Below are 21,590 nucleotides of genomic sequence, written 5' to 3' on the forward strand. Positions count from 1 at the left end.
TGTTATCCCCTTACGCCACCAGGAAGGGCCTAGGCTTTATTTTTCATCTGAACTTGCTCTTTAGTATTTCCTCCCCAAGTCAGCTCTCAGCAAAATATTAAAATATCGTGGAGTTGGCACTGACTTTCCTATATGTTGACTTTAAAAAGTTTCATTCCTGCATCAGAGCAGATTGGCAGTGAGGGGAACAGGTCTACCAGGATCTCCTGAGCCCTTAGAGAAGTTCTGAGTAGTCTTTGACCAATCAATTAACAATGCAGTTCTCTAGATGATGCCTCTGAACTTGGCTGTGTTAAGAATCACCTGGGGAGCTGAGACCCACTCCCCCTACCCCGGGGCAGACCTGTGGGGGCAAACTGTTTGGTTTGGAGTCAAAAAAGGTGCAATTTTAAGACATACTCTGGGTGATTCTTAGGCAGCTGGTTCAGCACCTTTGTGCTTGTATGGCAAGTTAGTATAACCAGCTATCTGGATGTCCCTCAAGTCTCAGGAACATCCTGAGGTCAAAAAATTGGGGTGGCTGAGTAATCCTCCCTCCAAGATCTGTGCTTTAAAGACCATCTGCTATGTGTGATGATTCACACCGCTGGGCCCTAGGGACTCTTTATTTTTCCTTTTGCTGCAGACACTGGCCTGTTCACTGAGGGATAGGTCTAGCTTTCTCCAGGGGGTGACAGCAGGCTTCATTTCAAGTTTGGGTGTAGTTAAAACCCGCCATTGTGCCTGAAGCTCTCTGGCCAGGGCAGCTTGGTACTAACTAGCCTCTTGACTTTCAAGTCCTGAGTCTCTGGTGTCCGCTAAGGGGAGTGACAAGTGCCTGGGCTGGATCTGCAAGGGTGGAGGTGACTCAGGCCTACCCCAAACCCAGTTATAAGGTCCTAGTGCCTACGTAGCCTGTGATTTCCTGCCTCATACAACCACACCACACCAAGTGTAGCAACAGAGCTCTCTCTGTTGATCAAACTGTGTACTGGGCTGGGCCAAGAGAACTAGTGCCGCAGGAAGGTCTAAATGTTAGTCAAAAATGGGTCCTTTATGTGAAACAGGGTTTTTTCCTAGAAAATAGGAACAGCTGTCGCCTGCTTTGAGGTTGTGAGCAGGAAATGGAAACTCATTAGAACTTTGGAAGAGGCGTTATCACGTCAGACAGAAGGCAGCCGGGAAAGCCCTTATTTTTTCTGAGATTGTCTAGTTTTACTAAAAGGATGTGAACTTTCTGAGGGAGGAGGTGGGGTGGTAAAGGGCAGGGCAGGGAGCTGGTGGAAATTCTTGTCTTGGTGTTAAACTATGTTTTTTTCTTCCCCCGCCCTCTTGCTCCTCCCTTCTTTCCTTGCCCTTCTTCCTCTCTCCTTTTGGCCGTCTCCCCTTCCTTTTTTTTTTTTCTTCCCCTTCCCCTCCTGCCTCTTCTCCTCTCTCTTCCCCCTTCTCCTTCTCCCTCTTCCTTCTCCCTGAACCCCCATCTACCTTTGTCTCACACAGGACACTCTGAGTACTTTGAGGATGCCTTTGAGGGTTCCTCCTGGGACCTGGGACACCTCTCTCTCGCCCTCTTCTCTGCCCTCTTCTCTTTCTCAGGTTGGGACACCCTTAATTTTGTAACAGAAGAAATAAAAAACCCAGAAAGGTAAAGGCACGATCACACCATCATTGTCACTCCCCAAGTTGGCTGGAACACGGGCTGACTGTGGGCACATGCTTTTCCACCCACCCCCGCCCCCCGCCTCTCATCCTTCCTCCTACTCCCTCACTTTTGCTCAGAAGGATTACAGGGTAGGATGGGAAGGCCTCTGGCTCCTTATCCTCCTGTTTACACTGGAGCACCCCAGGGCCTCTCTTGAGGAGAGGTCCTTCAGTGGCAGCGGCACAGCCACACTCTGTGCTGACACTGAAGCCTGGGGACCCAGACATTTATTCTGGGAAGGCAGGTTCCAGCCTGGCTTCTAGTCCCGAGAGGACACGTCTTCCTCCAGCAGGACCCATTTGTCCTGCTGTGGCAAGGATCAAGTAATGATCATGACCTTTCCCTCTGCTTCTCTTTCTCCCCCTCTTCTGTCCTCCCCGGTCTTCACCTCTCTCTCATTCAGTTGAAATATCCTGGGGCTGGGGTGTGAACCCAACCTAGGCCACAAGGGGGTGAGGAGCCTGCCTCAAAGACCCCGAGGCCAGGGGACTGTTAAAAAATTAGGGAAAAAAAAAAAAATCCCTGGGTGAACTTTTACCTCAAGTAGAGGTTGGTTCTAGGTAGTCCTGTCTCACTTGTCCTGACAGAAATTTGCCCCTGGCCATTGGGATTTCTATGCCAATTGTGACGTTCATCTACATCCTGACCAACGTGGCCTATTACACAGTGCTGAGCATTTCCGATGTCCTTGACAGTGATGCTGTGGCTGTGGTGAGTCTCTTGGGATCCCCATTTGCTCATCACCTTTTGGTACTGAATGGCTTGATTTCTCTTTCTGCAGCCACTTCAGCTCTGCAGGGCAAGGTGATGGATCTAGGCCAGAGTGGGATGCCTGCCATGACAGCGTTTGTCCTGCGAGCTTAGATGCAGGAGGCTTATGGAATCCTGCCTTGTGCCAAATGCTCCTTCTGTGTTCTGCCCCCAGACTTTTGCTGACCGGACATTTGGCATGTTCAGCTGGACCATTCCCATTGCTGTCGCCCTGTCCTGCTTTGGGGGCCTCAACGCATCTATCTTTGCCTCATCAAGGTACTGTGTCTTGCTTCACCCATAACAGATGGACAGTATTTAATTCTCTGAGGCTCCAGGTGAGCCCTTAAGGGCCCTTCTTTCTCCCTCTCCCCGCTCTTGGAAATATAGTGTGTGTATGTACATTTGTGCTGGTAGCTCACATTTGCATTTGAGGCGAGGACAGATTGGTAAGAGGCAGAGGGGAGGAATGCAGTAGCTCTGTCAGGGTCTAGGCGTGGCTCCTTGTGGGTTATACCGCACTTGTGGCACTTGCAGAATCCACTGCTTCCAGAAGGAATTAGTAAGCACTTTTTGTGTCCCAGGCACTGGTATAGGATGACTGTCAGTCACTTCACAGAAAACATCAAGGCCAACAGGTAGACACCTTGTCCCCTACCCCCAAAGATGGTGTTTCCCGGCCTCCCTGGTAGCACAGGTGGTTGAGCTCCGCACTGTGAAGCTGTCCACAGCCTCTGCAGCGCGGGTTCGATCCCGGCCGGCCAGCGAGGGTCCCACATGGCGTCGCAGACCTCTCCTGTCTCGCCAGCTGCTCCCCTCAGCAGTGTATTTCGTCAGTCTGCCTGTTCTGTTCCCTGCTCTCTCTCTGGTGAATCCTCTCACCCTCCTGCGCATCTGGCCTGTACCCCGGTACTTGTATAAAAATAAATAAGTCTTAAAAAAAAAAAAAAAAAGATGGTGTTTACCATAGTCCCTTCCTTCTCTATGTCCCAGACATCCCAACTGGCTCTGCCAGTCATCCCCAAATAAATACTAGGTAGTGGTAACTTCTCACCCACTCAGATATCTTGTGGCATTGACAAGAAGATGAGGGGTGGGACAGTGGTGACTCTGGACCTGCACATGAAGGGCATCGCAGCCATTTGAAGATAGCGCAGGTTGTTTCTGCCTGTGTTACCTTTGTCACCTTTTTCTTATTACCTGTGCAGCTATCTTGGCTCTGTCCTAGAGACCTTTGCCTCACCTACACATCACCCCTTGCAGCATTTCCCTTAGCACATTTCTCCTCCACTTGGTACAGATTATTAGCCTCATGATCCAATTCCATCTCTGCCCTGTGACACCCGTCCAGGGGACATCTACCCCAAGCCTGGTGCTGTGGCTCCGGGACGGTACCTGTTCCTCTGGGTGGCATGCCACTTCTCTGCTGCTGGGTTCCAGTTGGTAGGGCTCGTTAGGTGCAGAGAGGAAATCTGGGCTGTCCCATGAGCCCCAGGCTTACCTTGGCACATCACAAATCAGGATCTCAGGGGAATATATGTGAGGACAACAGAAGCTTGGCTGCCCTTCTTTAAAATACCTTTGTGTCGGGCCTCCCCGGTGGCGCAGCGGTTGAGCGCTGGGTTGCGAAGCTGCCCGCGGCCTCTGCGGCGCCGGTTCGATCCCCGGCTGCTCCCCGGCCACTGGAGGAGGGTCCCACATGGCGCGCAGACCTCTCCTGCTGCCCGCTGCTCCCCTCAGCAGTGTACTTCGGTCCTTCTGCCTGCTCTGCTCCCCGCTCTGGCTCGGTGAATTCTCTCACCCTCCCGCGCTTCTGACTGTACCCAGTGCATGTATAAACAAAACAAACAAACAAACAAACCAGCAAACAAATAAATAAAGCATGCCTCTATTAAAAAAAAAAAAATTAAAAAAAAAAAAGTTTAAAATACCTTTGTGTCAAATATGAAATCTGTTGGGTGGCAGAATGGGGATACCCCTGGTGGAATGGATTGGGGTACAGGTGGATAATGGTGAGGTATCTGGTTGAGAGCAGTGGGGAGTATCTGTGGGTGGTGGTGAGTTCCATAGCTGTGGGGTTGGGAGTGTCAGCAGGTAGCAGCAAGATAGGGCACTTGTGGGTAATGGTAAGGTGCCTGTGGTTGGCACATGGGGACATGTGTGGACATGTTGGGCTGGCCACACAGAGGACGTGGGATCATCTTGAGACATAACCCCCTGCTCTTTTCTGGGACTCTGAGCCTAGTTTGAATGGGGAATGTGGCTGCATAGCTGCATAAAAGGATCCTGCTGACATATTTCTTATCCTTCCAGGTTGTTCTTTGTGGGCTCCCGTGAGGGCCACCTCCCCGACCTTCTGTCCATGATCCACATTGAGCGTTTCACACCCATCCCTGCTTTACTGTTTAATGTAAGCTCTGCTGGGGGAGTGTGGGGACTGGCTATAGCAGTCTATTTAGTACTTCTGCTGACTGTGAGATGACTGTTAGGTGGGAGATGGCTCCTTTTTTTTTTTTTAAAAAAAAAAGATTTCATTTATTTGTATACAATAGAGGTACAGGGGGTGGGGGTGAGAAGATTCACCAGACAGAGTGGGGAGAACAGGCAGATTGACTGGAATACACTGCTGATGGGAGCAGCGGGGAGACAGGAGAGGTCTGCTGCGCTATGTGGATCAGCTCCCTGGCTGGGGATCGAACTCGTGCAGCAGAGGCTGCGGATAGCTTCACAGTGCTGAGACTTAAACTTCTTGCACCACCAGGGAGGCCCCCAGGAAATAACTTCTTGAGATATTTCCCAACCATCTCAGAGTTTCTTCCTTTTTCTTAAAATTGAAAAAAATATATGAAGATAAAAGTATAGTCGTTTTAGAGAAGGCAGATTACAAAAGAATATAGAACTGCATTTATAAAAATTATTGTTCAAGTCAGTGACTTCTCTTTCTAGCTCCTTTTTCTTTTTCTTTTAAATTAAATCATATTTAGAAAAATCAGGCTGGTTGTACACCAGCCACCCTAGGGGCCTCTATTTGTATCACAGACGTCACAGATCTATATGTAGTGGATGGCAGTAAACTAGATCCAGTAAATCCAACAGAATCAGTAAATTATGAAAGTATTCTGAAGAATCCTGAAGAAGGATTATTTCCTAATTTTCATTAAGGTTTACAGAGACCCTAGACAGACCTTTATCCAAACTAGGTTCAGTTCATTTTTCTTGTCATTTAGTTCTCTTATGACTTCATTAACTTAAGTAAATTTTGGACTCATCTGGAGTTTATATTTTGGTGTATAGAGTGAGGTGGGTATTCACTTAATTTTTCTCTAATCACTAGCCAGAGCTATACCATTATTATTTATTGAATCATCAATTTTACCACAATTGTCAAATTTTTATCATATAAAATAATTATAGTTAATTTTTTAGATTTAGGTTACTTGAGATTGCCTTTCAAATTTGTCATTTTAATTAATTCTCTTCATCAGCACGAAGCTTCACTATTTAGCTTTCTATTGATTATTTGAACTAAAGAGGAACTGAAGATACTTTCCCCCTACTTGAATTCCTGGAAATTCTCACATTTGTTTCTCTTGATAAACCTTGGTATAATTTTATCAAAATAACAACATCCTCTCAATATTTTGGTTGGCATAGCACTGAATTTAAAATTTAGAGAAGAGCTGTCATATTGTCTTTTAAATAAATCCCCTTGCATCCCACTTTTTCCTGTACTCTCTCCAGAGCAGGCTTTCTATTTTGAATCCTTCATTGATAATCTGGGTGAAAAGATAGGTAGGGGGAACTCTGTATTCTTAAAGTTCAAGCAAATCTGATCTTGTCCCAAGACTGCAGTTCCTGACCCCTGTCCTCTAGAACTCTTTTGTTCCAGAGGAGAAATGCTGTCATATCTTTCTCTCCAGAGGTAGAGGCATTTTGCTGGTCTGCATTTGTAAGGTCCCAGAACAGCAAGATGGTTCTAGAGGCATTTTCCTCGTTTGAATGCCAGGCAGTAGAGACCACGTGGAATGGTGTCCTTTTCCATCACAGTGTGATTCGCATTGAGGTTGGGCAGTGAGGAGGCCCCACTGTCACCAGGAGAAAGGAGTCTGGCTTGTTACTGAAATGCTTGCAAAAAGAAGAGAGGCACTGAGTATAGGAAGGGAACCCAAGAAAAGGGAGAGAAACCACCTGAAGGTTAGTGGAGTGAAAGGACCCATTGGGTGCCAGAGGGTCATTGAAAAGGACTGGAGGTAATGGGTGAAGCCTAATCTGTAGTCATCAGATCTGTGCTGCTCCCGATGGCAGAGTGCCCTGGGGTGGCCTGGTGATGACAGTGCTTCCCTGCCTCTGCTTACAGTGCGCCATGGCGCTCATCTACCTCACTGTGGAGGATGTGTTCCTGCTCATCAACTACTTCAGCTTCAGCTACTGGTTTTTTGTGGGCTTGTCTGTGGCTGGACAGCTCTACCTTCGCTGGAAGGAGCCCGACCGTCCCCGGCCTCTCAAGGTCAGCACCCCTGGGCAGACGAGATGGGATGGGCCATCTCCTCCAGGTATCTTCTTGCCTATAGGCTGTCCCCTATCCCATTCACCTAATATCTTACTCCCTTCATTGCAGCTGAGCCTGTTTTTCCCTATCGTGTTCTGCATATGCTCCTTGTTTCTGGTGATTGTGCCCCTCTACAGCGACACCATCAATTCCCTCATTGGCGTTGGTATCGCCCTCTCCGGAGTCCCCGTCTACTTCCTGGCTGTTTACCTACCAGTGTCCCGGAGGCCAGTCTTTATTCGGAATATCCTGGGTGAGCCCATCACTTGGGGTGGGGGAGGGTGTGTGTGTTGGGGTGGGGGAGGGTGTGTGTGTGTATATGTGTGTGTCCACACCAGTATGTGCAGAGGTGGAGCTATTAGCTAAGTTCCTGGGTGAGCCCATCACTTGGGGTGGGGGAGGGTGTGTGTGTGTGGTGGGGGGAGGGGGTGTGTGTGTGTGTGTGTGTCCACACCAGTATGTGCAGAGGTGGAGCTATTAGCTAGGTTTCCTGCATCCTAGCAGTGCTCCGGAGGCCAGGAGACTTCAGTTCTAACTTGAATCCTGTTTGGGAGTTAACGCTGCTTCCTAAAAGCTTGGGAAGAGGAGAAGTCATGCATCAGAATGTTCTGGTTGGACATGGGAAGGAGGGCAATGATATTTCCTGGGAGTGAGGAGCCAAGCCTGGCACAGGGAACCCAAGGGACAGGCGGGGAGGGTCAGATATGCTTTAATCAGCCTTGTGGTATTCAGAGTGAGGCTGGAGCTGAATGTTTGCTAAACTCTTGTTTTCTCTATTTTCCTTTAGCCACCATCACCAAAGTCACACAGAGGCTTTGCTTTTGCGTCCTGACTGACCTAGATGTAGGTGAAGAAAAAAGCGTTGATAGCAAAACTGACTAGATACCAGAGGTGACGTCCACTGCGGCCTGGAAGGCTACCTGTGGTCACAGCCACCAAAGTCCAGATGACAAGACTGCATGCCCCAACCCTCCCCATACAAAGGAGCCTGTTGGCTGACACTGAGGGGGCTTAGAGTTGATGGCCTGCTCATTGGTAAGCTATGGGAGGAGACTTGGGGGCTGGCCTGAAGGTAGGGACTTCAGAAGGTGGTGGTGGGACTGTGGGTTAGTTTTATTCCTGGCGGGTACATGCAGCCCTTACCAACAGCTGGAGAGTTAGCGTTGAGGGAAGAGGGGTGGCTGGTAGTTTCTGAATTTGATTTTTGAGATCTGAACCAGAGAGGCTGCTTTATGGGAAGTTTTCCTCTGACCAGGTGCAAGACTTGATTTTAGAGCCCTGAAATGCTACGTCTTCCTCTGGCTCTAAATTGTTCCTCGCAGGGGGAAAGGGTTGTATTTCATTACTTGCTGATAATAATCCAGAACCCAGTTCTAGCAAGCCATTGGTGTTCATTCAACTACATGATGCAATAAGCTGTTTAAAAACGTCAAGTACCCAAAGCCAAGCCACTCTGCCCTTAGAGGGGCCTCTATGTGGCAGTGGGTCAGACTCTGACCAGATTTTCTTTGTTCAGCTTTAGCACAATTTTCTGTTGAACCTCACCTGCAAAGTAAACTTTCAAAGATTTTTTTACTCATGCCCCACACTTTAGTATAGGGATAGATCACGTTTACAAGCACCTGGCTCAAGTGTAGCAAGGGCAAATGAATAAACTCATGAGTCAGAAATCTGCAATACTGTTCTGAAGGATTATCCTCTATTTTACATAGCTTTTTGTTGTAGTTGATAGGAAGTAAATCTCTGGGTTTCTGGTGTGAACTTTAAGAGGTCAGAAAACTGTTCTAGAATTCAGAATCACCTGAATTCTTACAGCTGTCATTGGCTCATGGGTCCAGACCATAGCATAGCTTGCTTCTCTAAGGGCTAGTGTGAGGGGCTGCTGTGCAGACCCAAACAAGCCTGCCTCGGTGCTAGGAGTGGTCATTTTCTTTTCTGAAAACCTCACACAAGGCTGCATTCTCTACTTGTCCCTGCCACCAGGCTTTGTTTACACTCGAGTAGCTTTGGTGTGCATCAGGGATGGTACACGCCCCTCCCGTCCGCTTCCTCTTACCCTGAGGTCCCTGTAGGGCTACAGTGGCAGGAAGAGCTTGGTACTTGTGGGGACTTGTTTTCTCCCTGTGGAGATCAGTGAAAACTCCAGAAAAAAAGCTGCTTCAACCTCAATCTGGCTCCTCAGCAGACAACGTGATTGGAAGCAACTCATTCTTGTGCTCTGGCTGTACTTTAGGACTCAGGTTAGGCCTGAGTGGCAAGTTTAGCCACACGTTCCTTGGCAGGCGGTATGGCTGCACTGGATTGTACAAATGTGACACCATCGACCCTGTCACCCTTGGCACAAAGACGATTCAAGGGAGCATGATCACAGATGCCTTTGGTTCAGGGAATGCATCTGTGAGAACATGGGGGAACCTTCCGACTGACATGTTGGAGATTTGTACAGCAAATTCCTGCCTGATGGCAGAGTCATGTGCAGAGGCTGACTTGCCTAGACTACATAAACATGCTGAGCCAGGCTGGCACCTACCCCAGGGATCCTCTGGAGCTAATCCTTTAAGAGTACACGTGTCTTGAAGATCGCCAACTCAGGCTTTAGCTTTCTCCACTGAAGTAAATGACCAGCTAATCCCAGGAACTGCTGCCCCAGAGAGACTCCCGGGGGAGCAAGGCCCTCTCACCTGGGGTCGCCTAGTACTTGCTTAGTGAGCCAAGTCGTCCTCCACTGGATGGTGACCACATTCTTCCCTCTATGCTGGATATAGACTTCTCCCACTAACCCCTCTGTGGGGGTACCAGACTTCTCACAGCACTCAAGCTTCACCACAGAAGTAATCTCATTAGGTATTTGTTGTTTCCTTCAACCCTTCTACAGCGCTAATCCCTTTTGCAGTGGGAGTTTGTGAAGATGTCAAGCCCTTTGGAGTTGGCAGACTTCAATGAGTACATAAATGAGTGAGCACATTATAGTGGCATCGAGTGATTTGTAATCCTTTGTTTCCATGCCTACAGGAGACTAAGATGACTAGTATTAGACATGTAAGTCTGCCTGTTACTTTTAACACTGAATTGTACCTTTGTGGATAGCTAGGATGGGAAAGCAACAGCTTTTTGGATTACAGCTGCAACAGGAGGGTGTGAGCACACGTATAGGCAGAACTTCATCACTTCTGGCAGGTTTAACAACTTTGTGTGGACAGGAACTAGTGTACTGCTAAAGATGTACAAAGTGAATATAAAGAGAAGTGGGTGGAGACAGGGAAGTAGCGATGCTTATGTCCTCTTACCAGAGGTGGGAAGACATCTCCCTGTGTGACTCACCTTCCCACTTGACGGTGCATCACCGGGCAAGAGGGCACACCTCCAATCAAGGGTTTTTGTAGACTGTTTCCCTAGCTCTGCCCTGTCCAGTCCAGTTGCCACTAGCCACATGCACTAGTTAAATTAAAAATTCAATCCCTCAGTTGTACCGATCACATCTGCAGTACTCAGCAGCCGCATGTATAGTGCCTACTACACAGCTGTTTTTGGCGAATGCTAGGAATAAACACTTCTCCATGGAAAGCCAAATTCATAGTATATTTGCCTTTTTATTTGCCCGAAACCCTTAGTGTCTGAAAGGTCTATCTTACTCCCCTGCCCCCTTTTTTGGTGGGGTGGTGGAGGGAACGGGGGAAGAGAAAAAGTACCAAGGGAAAGCACTAAGATACTCAGATTTAAGACTTCAAAGGAATTACTTACTCACACATTCAAAGTTAGTTTTTACTGAAAAGTGATCACACATACACTCTGTCCCTTGTCAGCACTGCAAAAAGACCAATCTCCGCAACCATTACCAGAGCCAGGAAGCAGGGAGGTAGACACAGCTGTTAAACCTCCACAGCCCAGGTGGATTCTCTGTCCTTTCCGAATGGCCATTACTGTGCAGTCTGGGGCGCTATGAGGGATCCACTGGCGCCCCACCTAAGTTTCCTCTATCAAAAGGAACAGGCTTTACTGGACACAGGTGGTGCGGTGGTATGGGAAAGCCAAATATTATTGCAGATGAAACAGAGCCTCCAGATGCACCCACTGGCTTCAGCCTCAGAAAGGGAATGCCAGGAACATCCTCTGATCAGGCCCCGCTCAGTCCCCAATGGAGGGCCACAGGGTCACTTTTCATTGCAGCAAAATGGCCCTGCTCTGAGTGCACAGACATACTCCCTTAGCACAAGTTTTCACTACAGTGGGATCGTGCTGTTTGATAGGCTTTTTCCTTCCCCCTGGTAAGTGAGGAAATCCGAGAGGAAGCCGCTAAGGTGGCGGTTGCTGTAGTCGCAGAGCTCCCAAGGGCTTGTGGTAGAGCCTCGTGGCTATCACAGGATGATCAGTCTGAATCTAGGTCATGAGCGCTGTCATAGCCAAACTCCTTCTGCACATCCAAAGGGTATTTGCTCCACATCTGTGGTCTGCGATGGCCTCCTCCCTCCTCTTCACTTAGGTTGTTGCTAGAACCTAGAATGAGATGACAGGCGTGGGTTCTAAAACTATGTGACTTTCTAGGTGATTACAACAGCCCCCCACCCCTCTCAAAAGGTCTATTTTTTTGTTCTCCATTATAAAACACTTGCTTAACAAAGAGAATTTAGAATTTAAGAGAAAGTGGTTGAATTTCTACCATTCAAATTGAGTCCTTCCTTTAAATTTGAATATTTTGTCATTTCTCCCCTAACACAGGATTTGTTTTGATAGTTGTACTCATATTGTAAATATAATTTTGTATGTTGTTCCTTTCCTTTTAACATATTATAAGCACTTCCCTAATAGAATATTCCCTAATTTGGGCCTCCCTCGTGGCGCAGGGGTTAAAGTCTCAGCACTATCAAGCTATCACCAGCCACTGTAGCATGAGTTCGAACCCTGGCCAGGGAGCTGACCCATATGGCGCAGCAGACCTCTCCTGTCTCACCTGCTGCTCCATTCAGCAGTGTATTTCAATAGATCCACCTGTTCTGCTCCCCACTCTGTCTCCGGTGAATCCTTTCACCCTCTGTACCTCTGGCCCATATCCCAGTTCTTGTATGCATAAATAAATAAATCTTAAAAAAAAAAAAAAATCCATGGTTTGCTTGTTTCCACAGTAATAGACCCCTAGAAAGTACTTTCTGTTGGAACTGAGCCAACAGCTCAGTTCCTTCCATATTCTCTCCCACAGGTACCATGTTTGGGTTACCACTTTCTGAAAAAAGTTGTGAATACAGCAACTTCTTAAGAGATTAGATAATGGGTGTGTGAAAGCCCTGGCCCTAACCCTACTGGTGAACCTCTCCAATGTATTTTTTTTAAGGTTTATTTTATTTATTTACATAGAAGAACTGGGGTACAGGCCAGCAGTGAGGGGTATGTGTGTGTGTGAGAGGATTCACGAGTGACAGAATGGGGAGCAGAACAGGCAGATCTACTGAAATACACTGCTGAGGGGAGCAGCAGGCGAGACAGGAGAGGTCTGCTGCACCATGTGGGTCAGCTCCCTGGTTGGGGATCGAACTAAGGCAGTCATGGTGACAGTGCTGAGACCTAACCCCTGGGCCACCAGGGAGGCCCCATGTAGTCTTGATCGAAACAGGGAGAAGGACACTGAGCTAGATGTTTCACTGAAGTTGGTGCAGTATTCTCTCATTTTCTGGTGAGAAAATGAGGTCAGTGAGGTGGAATAATTTGCCCAAGATCCAGTTAGGCAATACAGTAAGTAAGGATTCTGGACCCACAGAACCCAGCAGCCCCCTTGGAAATACTGGTCTGTGGGTCTCCTATGGCTCTGGTGGTCAGTGGTGGAGTTGCTGGAGCTCAATGGCAGAGAAAAGGCCATGTAAGATGTGTCTGTCAATCATGCTCTACCTCAGTCTGGGATCCCTCTCCAACCAGGGCTGCAATCCAACCTACCCCTGGAATCTTCATCTCCATCACTGTCCTCTTCCTCCGGGTATTCATTGCGCCAATTATTCTCACTGTTCTCATCATCTTCATCATCATAAATGTCCTCTGGTTGTTGGTCATCATTCACCTGCATATCTCAACACAAATATAAGTCTAAACCTCTATAGTTAGGCTATGGGAGAAGCTATTATCAGGCCAACTCAGCGGTCATTTAAGGATGCCAGGCAAAAAAGCAGCAGCCCAGGGTTTAGTCTGCCATTGCTGCACAAGAGGATGTAGGAACTCAGTCTAGATAGAAGAGGGAGCTAGTGCCTACTCCACTTAAGAGTCTGGCTCCAGGTACCACATTGCTGGTGGGATAGTCTACACTACCTCAGAAGGTGGGAAGGAGAGAGAGTTCTGAGCAGGTGACGACAGAGATCTTTAAACTCTCAAAGGACAGTCAGGTGTGAGGAGTATATGGATTATGGGTGACACTCAAGGTCACAACCAAAGCCTAAGTGTGACAGGTGCAGGAAAGCAGAAGTAGGGGCTATGCATTGGTCCAAGGCAGGTGGTCTTGAACTACAGGTGTAGTGGTGGGATGGGGTGCTTCTCCCAGAGTGAGAGCATAAGTACCACCTTAACTTTTTTTTTTTGTTTTAAAAATAATTTTTTCCCTTTCTTATTTTCCTACATTGCTGTTCATTCTTGTACAGCAACTCGTTTCTCCCCTTATGTGCAGTCCCTACAGTCCTCCCATCACCCACCTTAACTTTGCTCATTAGTCATTCTAGAATTTAACACCAGTCAGGATGTTAGCTTTCTTAATACAGGGTTTCCTCCCTACCCTTTTAAGTTGCAATTTTTTTTAAAGCTGTTGTTCTCATTCATGTTAGAGTGGGTATTTTAGAAACAATAAAGCTGATGTTGCAAACCTTATAAAAGATTCATTAAGAGCATAACATACTGATTTAACTGATCCTTCCCAAAATCCTTTTACTAAACCCAGGATCCTAGAAGGAATTTAAAATAAATTTTTCCTTTTGAGCAAGAACAAGATCAACTAAGAACAATGCTGATCAGTAGTGGAACCCGCGAAGCAAAGCACCCTGACTAGCAAAGCAGCTTAGGCTGCCTCATGCCCCCCTTACCAGCTCCCACTCCTGGCTGTAGGGCTGCACAGAAAGGATGTTCTCAATCCATCCCGGAGTGGCCATCTCCAGGTAGTAAATGTCATACACATAGTCTTCCTTCTCCTCCGGCTGCCCAGCCTTTGGCCCCTCCTCAGATATAGTCAGCCGCTCACGGATCAACTCTACGGAATTGCAGAGGATCACATCCGGGTCAGAGGTCTGTAAATAAAATAGCAGAAGACACATACATGATGTTCTAAGAGGAAGAACATAATAGTTGGGTGAAGGAAGCCTCCCTAAGTTCTATGTTGGATTCAAGATTCTTTAGGACCAGGCCTCCCTGGTGGCGCAAGGAGTAAGATGCAACCTATGAAGCTGTCTGCAGCCACTGCAGCATGAGTTCAATCCCCGGCCAGGGAGCTACCCACATGGCAGAGCAGACCTCTCCTGCCTCGCCTGTTGCTCCCCTCAGCAGTGGATTTCAGTCAGTCTGCCTGTTCTGTTCCCTGCTCTGTCTCTGGTGAATCTTCTCACCCCCACACCCCTGGCCTGTACCCCAGCTCTTGTATACATAAATAAATAAAATTAAAAAAAAAAAAAAAAGATTCTTGGGTCCTACCTGGTGGCACAGGTGGTTGAGCGACGTGCTGTGAAGCTGTCCACAGCTTCTGCAGTGCCAGTTCGTTCCCCCCTGGCTGCAGAGCAACCCACATGGTGCAGCAGACATCTCCTGTCTCACCCGCCCGCTCCCCTCCACAGTGTGTTTCAGTCAGTCTGCCTGTTCTGTTCCCCGCTCTATCTCTGGTGAATCCTCTCACCTCCCGCACATCTGGCCTTATCCCGGTTCTTGTATAAATAAAACCTAAAAAAAAAAAATATATATATTCTTAGGACCATGACCTACTTATCTCTTGCTTAGCCATGAAATCAAAAGCATCAAGAACTTTTATATAAAATTTTTGTGTAGTTCTTTTGCAACTGAAAGTTACAAGGTAGCCTCCTGCCCTTCTGTGCTGGGCTGGCATAGATCACATGGTAGATTGCCTAAGGTGAGGGCCAACAGAGCCAGAAGCAGACTCTACTGCCCCTGGGTCTTCTTTGAACTTGTATGGCATGATATTCTCTGCTTGGGTATCCATAGGCCCTTAGTAGTGCTTCTAAGGTTGAAACCCAAATGGATTTGCAGTTGTGTGGCCTTCTATGGGAGCATAAACGTGATGCCTGATCCCTGGTGACTACCGTCCGCCATCACCCATCACTTGGCATGCCCAAACTAACATTGTGCTTTTAATCACAAATCAGCAGTGGACTCCCCTAAAACCCTTGATGTGACAGAATAGTTTGAGACGAGTTGCCCCAGATAAAACTGACCAAGGTAGGGTGTGCTCTATGCCTGCAGGCTTTGTTATCTAGGGCAGCCCAGGTCAACTGGAAATGAGCTGTAAGCAACCCATCCTGACAAGTTCACTGCCGGAGGTTGTACTGTCTCTGGTGAATCCTCTCACCCCCACTCCCACCAACTCTGGCCTATACCACAGTTCTTGTATGCATAAATAAACAAATCTTTAAAAAAAAAAAAATAGAAATTTTTTTTTTTAGAAAGAAATTTCTATTTTTTTTTTAAAGATTTGTTTATTTATTTATACAAGAACAGGGGTACAGGACAGATGCGCGGGAGGGTGAGAGGATTCACCAGAGACAGAGCGGGGAATAGAACAGGCAGACTGAACAAATACACTGCTGAGGGGAGCAGCGGGCACAACAAGAGAGGTCTGCTGTGCCAAGTGGGACCCTCGCCGGCCGGCCGGCGGGGATAGTACCGATGCTGCAGACAGCTTCACAGTACGGCGCTCAACCGCCTGCGCCACCAGGGGAGACCCAGAAATTTCTATTTCTTTGGTCTTCCTGCACACAGAAGACTTTGCTTTTTGGCAGTGAATCACAAAACTAACAGGAATGTAATGTAGTGGGAAGATCATTGGATTAAATGGGTTTAATTCCTGCATTCTAGACCTCAAACTCAATGTGCTACCCAGGACTAATCCACTAATCCTTTTACCTCCCTTTGAAAGATTTTCCCATCTCCTCTAACCTTGTTTAAAACCCTCCAGTGATTGTAGTGGATAAGGGAATAGGGGATTCTCTGAGCAAAAGCAAACAACACCTTAACTTTTCTCATTAGGCTCCCAGCAAACTGACCTTGAAAACCCAGGCAAACTGCTTCAGGATCTTTGCAATTGCCGTTCCTTAGTGTGGAACCCTCTCCCCAAGATATCCATCCACATGCACTGCCCTTCACCTCCCTCAAGTCTCCACTCAATTGTCCTTTTCTCAGTAAGACCCCCATGAAATGGGACCACACTTTTCCTGTTTTCTCCCTTACAGCTCATATCATCATCTGACATTGAATTTTCTCTCTTCTACCTGAATGTTAGGTCCTCACTGCTGTTTCAACAAACCTAAGAACAAAGCCTGACACATAGTGGCTCCTTAGTAAATACAGTTGAACGAATAATCTAATCTAAACCAAGGCTAGCTTGCTCTATGCCCTAGGACCACTATCTCTAAAGTGTAGCCGTGTGCAGCCTCTTCTTTTTTTATATTTAAAGAACAGTTTTATTAGGGAAGGGATAAAACAGTAAAAGACACTTGCATAGACACAAGCGGGCAGGAAGAGCTGCCCCGAAAGGTACAGGTTTGCTGAGAGAGGCCTGCATAGTTGAGGCAGGCGGCCTTGAGGAGAGCGGCCTCGCTGAGGGAGGTCAGTGAAGGGAAGCCCCGGCATAGGACAGGTCACGGGCAGGCAGGAAGCTGCTGCCCTGCAGAGGGAAAGAGCTGGTAAAAAGAGGCACCTGCATAGGCACAGGTGGGCAGTGGGAGTACTGCCTGCATCCTCTTTTTAACTGTGTCCTGATTCAGAGTCCAGACTCTAGATTCTTATCAATTCCGAAAAGCCCACCGCTTGCCTCGGGGAGTGTACCCACTCACCTTGTGTGAGATTCCTGAGGCGGCCTCTGAGTCTCTTTCTTCGTGGACCAGGTCGAACAGCTGGAATCCGGCGTCCTCGGTAGCGTCCGGACTTCCAGGCGCGCCCTCGGACGCCAGGCCACTTGAGGGAATCCCCAAGGATCGGCGGCTGGAGACCACCCGGTAGCGGCCCTCCTGCCGGATCTCCCGAGCCGACGCGCGGAGGTCACGGCGGATACGCTGCTGGCTGCTCTGGGAAGGGCGCAGGGCTTCCCGCAGGAGAGGCTGGACTGGCTCCTCCTGGGGGGTGGCGGGAGAGGGGCCGACTTAAAAGGCGTCGCGAAGGGGCCAGGGAGACAGTTGCACTCCCTTGTCCCCCACTATTTCCCCAATACCTGGGAGCGCACGGTGGCCACCAACTGGAAGACATTATTCTCCGCCGCTCTCTCCAGACCCTCGGGGGGCGTCTTTTGGGCGGTCGACTCGTCGGCGCTGGCCCGGAGACGTTTACAAGCAAGTACAAGCGCCTCGGCGGGCTCCGCGCTGCGCTTCCGCTTCACTCGGAGTACAGCTGCCCTGCCGGCCTCCATAGCGGCTGTCGCGGGGCATTATGGGAACGCGCGCCCGCGTCCCAGGGCCCTTCGAGTTCCGGTTCCGGTCCCGCCCCGGCACGCCGACGGCCACCGGGTGACGTCACCCCCACGCGCCAGCCGCGGCAAGATGGCGGCGGCTGCGGAAGTGAGTGGTGAAGATCCTAAGGCGGGTGAGGAGCTGGGCGGGCTGGGCCGGCTGGGCGAGCTGGGGTCTGGGAAGGAGCCTGCGGTGCCGCCGTCCTCGGTTTGAAGGTCCCGGCAGAGCGGCTGGCGTGGGTGTGCTCGGGCGTCGGGGTACGCGCCTCTGGGACTCTTGAGAATCTTGAGAGTCCGCGTGGGGCGGCTCAGCGCCCAGGCAGGCGGAGACCGCGGGGTTCCGGGCCGGCCCCTTCTCTCCTGTCCAGTCAGGTGATTGTCATTTGCTGCTCTCGTGGCGGACCACACGCTTGGGGACCGGGATCACAATATGGGGCGCCTCTCCTCAGTGACAGAAACCCGAACCTCTCAGTCTCCCGGAGCTTCAGCTATCGCACCGCTGCCATTGTAACAGGGTGGTCCCCAGGAAAGGGGGAGGTTCCCTGCCCCACCCAAGGGAGCCTCCCCCTTTCCTGGGGACCACCCTGTTACACCTGGGCCACCGTTCTCTGGTTCAGGGAGCTGCTGACGGGCTCACCTTTCCAGGCTCGGTGTCCTCAGTATTTGGAAAATAGTCTTGTTCACACACTAGCCACAGCGGCCCTGTAAGAGGTGCTTCCGGCGTGGGGAGTCTTGAAACCCTTCAGCAGCTTCCCGTGTACTTAGAACGAAACCCAAACACCTTTCCAAAGCCAACGTGGCCCACTGTGAATTCCAGAAGCCCACGCCTAATCTCTCATTTCTTCTCAGCGCGCTTCAGTCTCTTAGGCTTTTGTCGTTTTTGCTTATGTGTCTCTCTTTTTTTTCCACCTGAGGCTCTTTTCTTGGAAAAGTGGGGTTAAAGATAACTGAAATAAAACACAATTCTTCCCAGTTTTTGACCTGGATTATTTGGCGCCGCTCAAATTCTTCAGTCTTTTCACAACCTTGTTATTCCCCTTCATAGCACAATGCATATTTCATTTTTTGTACTCACGTGTTATACTTAAATTCACTCATCCCAATTACAGGCTGTATATTCTTGGAGGAAAAGGACCTTGGCTTTGTTTTGGTAGTTTTCCAGGTCTAAAACGGTGTTAGGCATGTTAGGCATCAAAACACTTGGTAAATTTTGAGTGAATGAGCCACACATTTGTTCTGAAATCTGACTCGTGGTGAAATTAGGACTTGGCAGGGTGATTCCATTCCCTCCTTGTAAATGGCCATATGAGTTCACAGCTTTTGGAGAATGAGGAAGTGGTCAGAGAACAGCTCCAGAATTTGGAGTATGGGCTTCTGTGAGAGGACAAATCATTAGATGAGAGGATTTCCCATAAAAGGTGTGTAGTACTCAAGGCTACAGGACATGGTTCCCATCCTTAAGTGTTTATTTAGACTTATATGAAACTGGTGAGGTGAGCTGCAGTTGTGCAGGGACACTAGTCTTAGTTATAACCTCAAAAACATCATGCTATAAAGGGAATTTTATAGACTGAAGTTCTATACAACACTTTCAACCTCTGGCTTCAGAATTAATTCCACGTGGACCACAGATTAAGGTTTCAGAATTCCCCAGTATGAACCCCAACATGTTTGGCACCTTTTTCAGTTTCATTTCAGCAAGACTTACTTACTGTACGTGATTGTCTATGCCTTTCTAATCTGGAGAAGGGCCCTCTAATCTGGAGAAGGGCCCCATGCCCATCTAAACTTTAAGCTTCTCTGAATATTCAGCCAGATGTGGTCATTTCTGCCAACTACAACATTTATTAGTTTTCTAAAGCACTTTACAGATCCCAGTGGTTCTGTATTCTGTGTCTTTGGAAAATAGATATTAGCATATCAAATTTATAGAATACAGCAGTAGCCACTTTTCAAACTATGGGTTGCAACTCATTGGTGAGTTACGAAATGAATTTAGTAGATCTTGGCCAGCAATTAAAAGAAAAATAAAATAGAATCTGTCAGAGGGCCTTGCCCATGGGAAAGCTGACTACTGTGTATAAACTTTACATTGTGTGTGTGTTGTATCTCAATATAAAATATATCACAGGGGGTGTCAGAAAGTTTGAGAGCCCATTAGATCAGAGGACAGATATGATGGAATTTTAGAGTTTTACTGAAGGACAGATTACCTGCTTTGAACCAGCGCAGTGACTGCCGGAGCTCTTCCAGAAAAGATTGTTTTCCATCCTCTTGTGTAAGAATTTAATATTTGCTTAGTCTAGAAAACGTCAAAAGAAATTCAGTCACTCTGGCCAATAAAATACCTTAGGAATGTTTAGGACCTGTGAAGTATACATTCTAAGGATTCCTGGAGATGGATCAATGTTCTACAAGAAGTGGAGTGTGGAACACTTGAAGTTTTGGGGAAAGAACAGTGCTATTACTTTTGAAGGCCTCTGTGTGACCCTTGATCTCATCTTTCTCCCGTTCCTCAGTGAGTTAACCAGGCTTGCACCTTGCTGTGCTTTTTACTGTGATCCTTGAAGAATATATTCTGTTTTGCACAATTATAAATTTTATATAAATGTAATCTTTTTATGTGTACTGTGACTTATTTTTTGCTTCAACGTTATACTCTTAGAATGACCTGTTTGTGTGTAGCTATGAATTATTTGTTTAAATGCAGGTTTTCCAAGTTGGAACTGCTTTATCTTCGTATTTTTTCCTTAAGCATAGTGTTCAGTATCCTAAGACAGCATGGATGGTCCCCTTTACCACCATTCCATTCTCTTTGCTCCCCTTACCTGCTAGTCCTTTCATCTTTTTTTTCTTTTGTTTTTTATTTTTAGCCCTTTCCTCTTTATTGCCCTTCTCACCTGCCTTTACCTGAGGCTGCACCCAGAGGCCCCTGTGAGGCGCATTGATTCTGTTAGAATCACTAAGGACTGCTGAATTTCTAATAGCTTTTATGAATTTATGTATGGGGGTTTTAAATAAATTGTTAATGAAATATCATTGCTGTGTAACAGAAGTTTCAGGTGTACAATTATGTTGGGACATCTGTAGATACTACATCAAGATCACCACAAAAGTCTAGTTTCCATCCACCACCGCTGTCTAATTGCCCCCTTTTACCCATTTCATTCACCCCCAACCCCTTACTGGTAACCGGCAATTTGTTCTCTTTCAGCTTACAGTTTTTGTTTTTATTTTTGTTTTGTTTTTATTTGTCGTATTATAGTTCTTAATGTTGTAAGCAGAATATGAAAGTAAATAACTCTTGCTGGAAAGATTAAATTATGATTAATAGTTATTTTCAGTGACTTTGACATTTGAATTTCTTGATTTATTTATTAAGGTTTGTTGGCTTTAAAATTTTTTTTCTTCAATTTTTTTTTTGGCACAGTGATGTGAATAGATTTTTGATGATCAGACCTGTCCACACGAAGTGAAAGTGATCTGGCACGTCTGCTCTTCGGTACAAACTGAGAACTGATTGGCACCATGAAGGTCTTCTGTGGGCGGGCCAATCCCACCACAGGATCTGTGGAGTGGCTAGAGGAGGATGAACACTATGATTACCACCAGGAGATTGCCAGGTAATGAGGGTTTGTTCGCAGTTTGTGGCACTTGATCACAAAGCAGATGCCTCAGAGTCCAATCTGAGTGTGAACTAGGCTGTCTCCAGTGCTTCTGATGTGGGCAGGTGTGGGTCATGAGCAGGTCTGCTGAGCCAGTTGAGTATAGGTGTCAGGCACTAAGTCACACCTGTGTGGAGAATCAGATATTGTGTAGCAACCTTACCATTGTCTGAGAGGGTGTCTGTAGTGAAGAGGACCCAAGATCCAGTGGTGTAGCAGCAACAGCAGTAGTGGTGGTAGTGGAGATTATGAAATTAAATTATTTACTATGTCACTGAAGTGGTGACACATTCATCATAGTTAAATTCTCTAAAATGG

The 21,590-nt window shown here is 47.5% G+C and overlaps 3 protein-coding genes across 9 annotated transcripts in view; 2 read left to right on the top strand and 1 right to left on the bottom strand.

Annotated features, from left to right (window-relative positions):
• Positions 1–12,397, top strand: part of SLC7A6 (solute carrier family 7 member 6) — a 30,762-nt gene extending 18,365 nt beyond the window's left edge. For 3 of the 4 annotated variants that reach the window (XM_037515972.2, XM_054696935.1, XM_054696936.1), the window contains exons 5-11: positions 1,480–1,624; positions 2,269–2,392; positions 2,607–2,710; positions 4,745–4,841; positions 6,789–6,938; positions 7,050–7,233; positions 7,768–12,397. In XM_037515972.2, the coding sequence (XP_037371869.1) occupies positions 1,480–1,624; positions 2,269–2,392; positions 2,607–2,710; positions 4,745–4,841; positions 6,789–6,938; positions 7,050–7,233; positions 7,768–7,862 (899 nt within the window). In that variant the 3' untranslated portion in view covers positions 7,863–12,397. The remainder of the gene's footprint in view (positions 1–1,479; positions 1,625–2,268; positions 2,393–2,606; positions 2,711–4,744; positions 4,842–6,788; positions 6,939–7,049; positions 7,234–7,767) is intronic. The other variant, XM_054696937.1, reaches the window with a different exon arrangement.
• SLC7A6OS (solute carrier family 7 member 6 opposite strand) lies at positions 10,369–17,600 on the bottom strand. The gene is made up of 5 exons (XM_037515971.2): positions 17,374–17,600; positions 17,000–17,278; positions 14,030–14,230; positions 12,903–13,023; positions 10,369–11,474 (listed from the first exon to the last, which is right to left on the bottom strand). Exons 1-5 carry the CDS (start codon positions 17,566–17,568, stop codon positions 11,347–11,349), a joined length of 924 nt encoding a protein of 307 aa, XP_037371868.1. The 5' UTR covers positions 17,569–17,600; the 3' UTR covers positions 10,369–11,346.
• Positions 17,601–17,657: 57 nt separating this feature from the next.
• PRMT7 (protein arginine methyltransferase 7) overlaps positions 17,658–21,590 on the top strand; it is a 50,047-nt gene continuing 46,114 nt past the window's right edge. For 2 of the 4 annotated variants that reach the window (XM_037515967.2, XM_054696934.1), the window contains exons 1-2: positions 17,658–17,741; positions 21,038–21,230. In XM_037515967.2, coding sequence (XP_037371864.1) covers positions 21,136–21,230 — 95 coding nt within the window. In that variant the 5' untranslated portion in view covers positions 17,658–17,741; positions 21,038–21,135. Of the gene's footprint in view, positions 17,742–17,798; positions 17,980–21,037; positions 21,231–21,590 lie in introns of those variants that run through there. The other 2 variants (XM_037515970.2, XM_037515969.2) reach the window with 2 other exon arrangements.

Source organism: Talpa occidentalis, unplaced genomic scaffold (assembly GCF_014898055.3).
Source record: "Talpa occidentalis isolate TD23 unplaced genomic scaffold, MPIMG_talOcc4v2.1 talOcc4.17, whole genome shotgun sequence".
NCBI classification, from domain to species: Eukaryota; Metazoa; Chordata; class Mammalia; order Eulipotyphla; family Talpidae; genus Talpa; species Talpa occidentalis.

Bases quoted from the DNA above. Each gene is read 5' to 3' on its own strand.
- SLC7A6OS (XM_037515971.2), bottom strand. From the start codon at position 17,568: ATGGAGGCCGGCAGGGCAGCTGTACTCCGAGTGAAGCGGAAGCGCAGC. The intron at 17,279-17,373 runs GTATTGGGGAAA...GCCACCCCCCAG, and splicing joins TGGCCACCGTGCGCTCCCAG to GAGGAGCCAGTCCAGCCTCT. The intron at 11,475-12,902 runs GTAGGTTGGATT...ATCTCATTCTAG, and splicing joins TGGAGATGAAGATTCCAGGG to GTTCTAGCAACAACCTAAGT.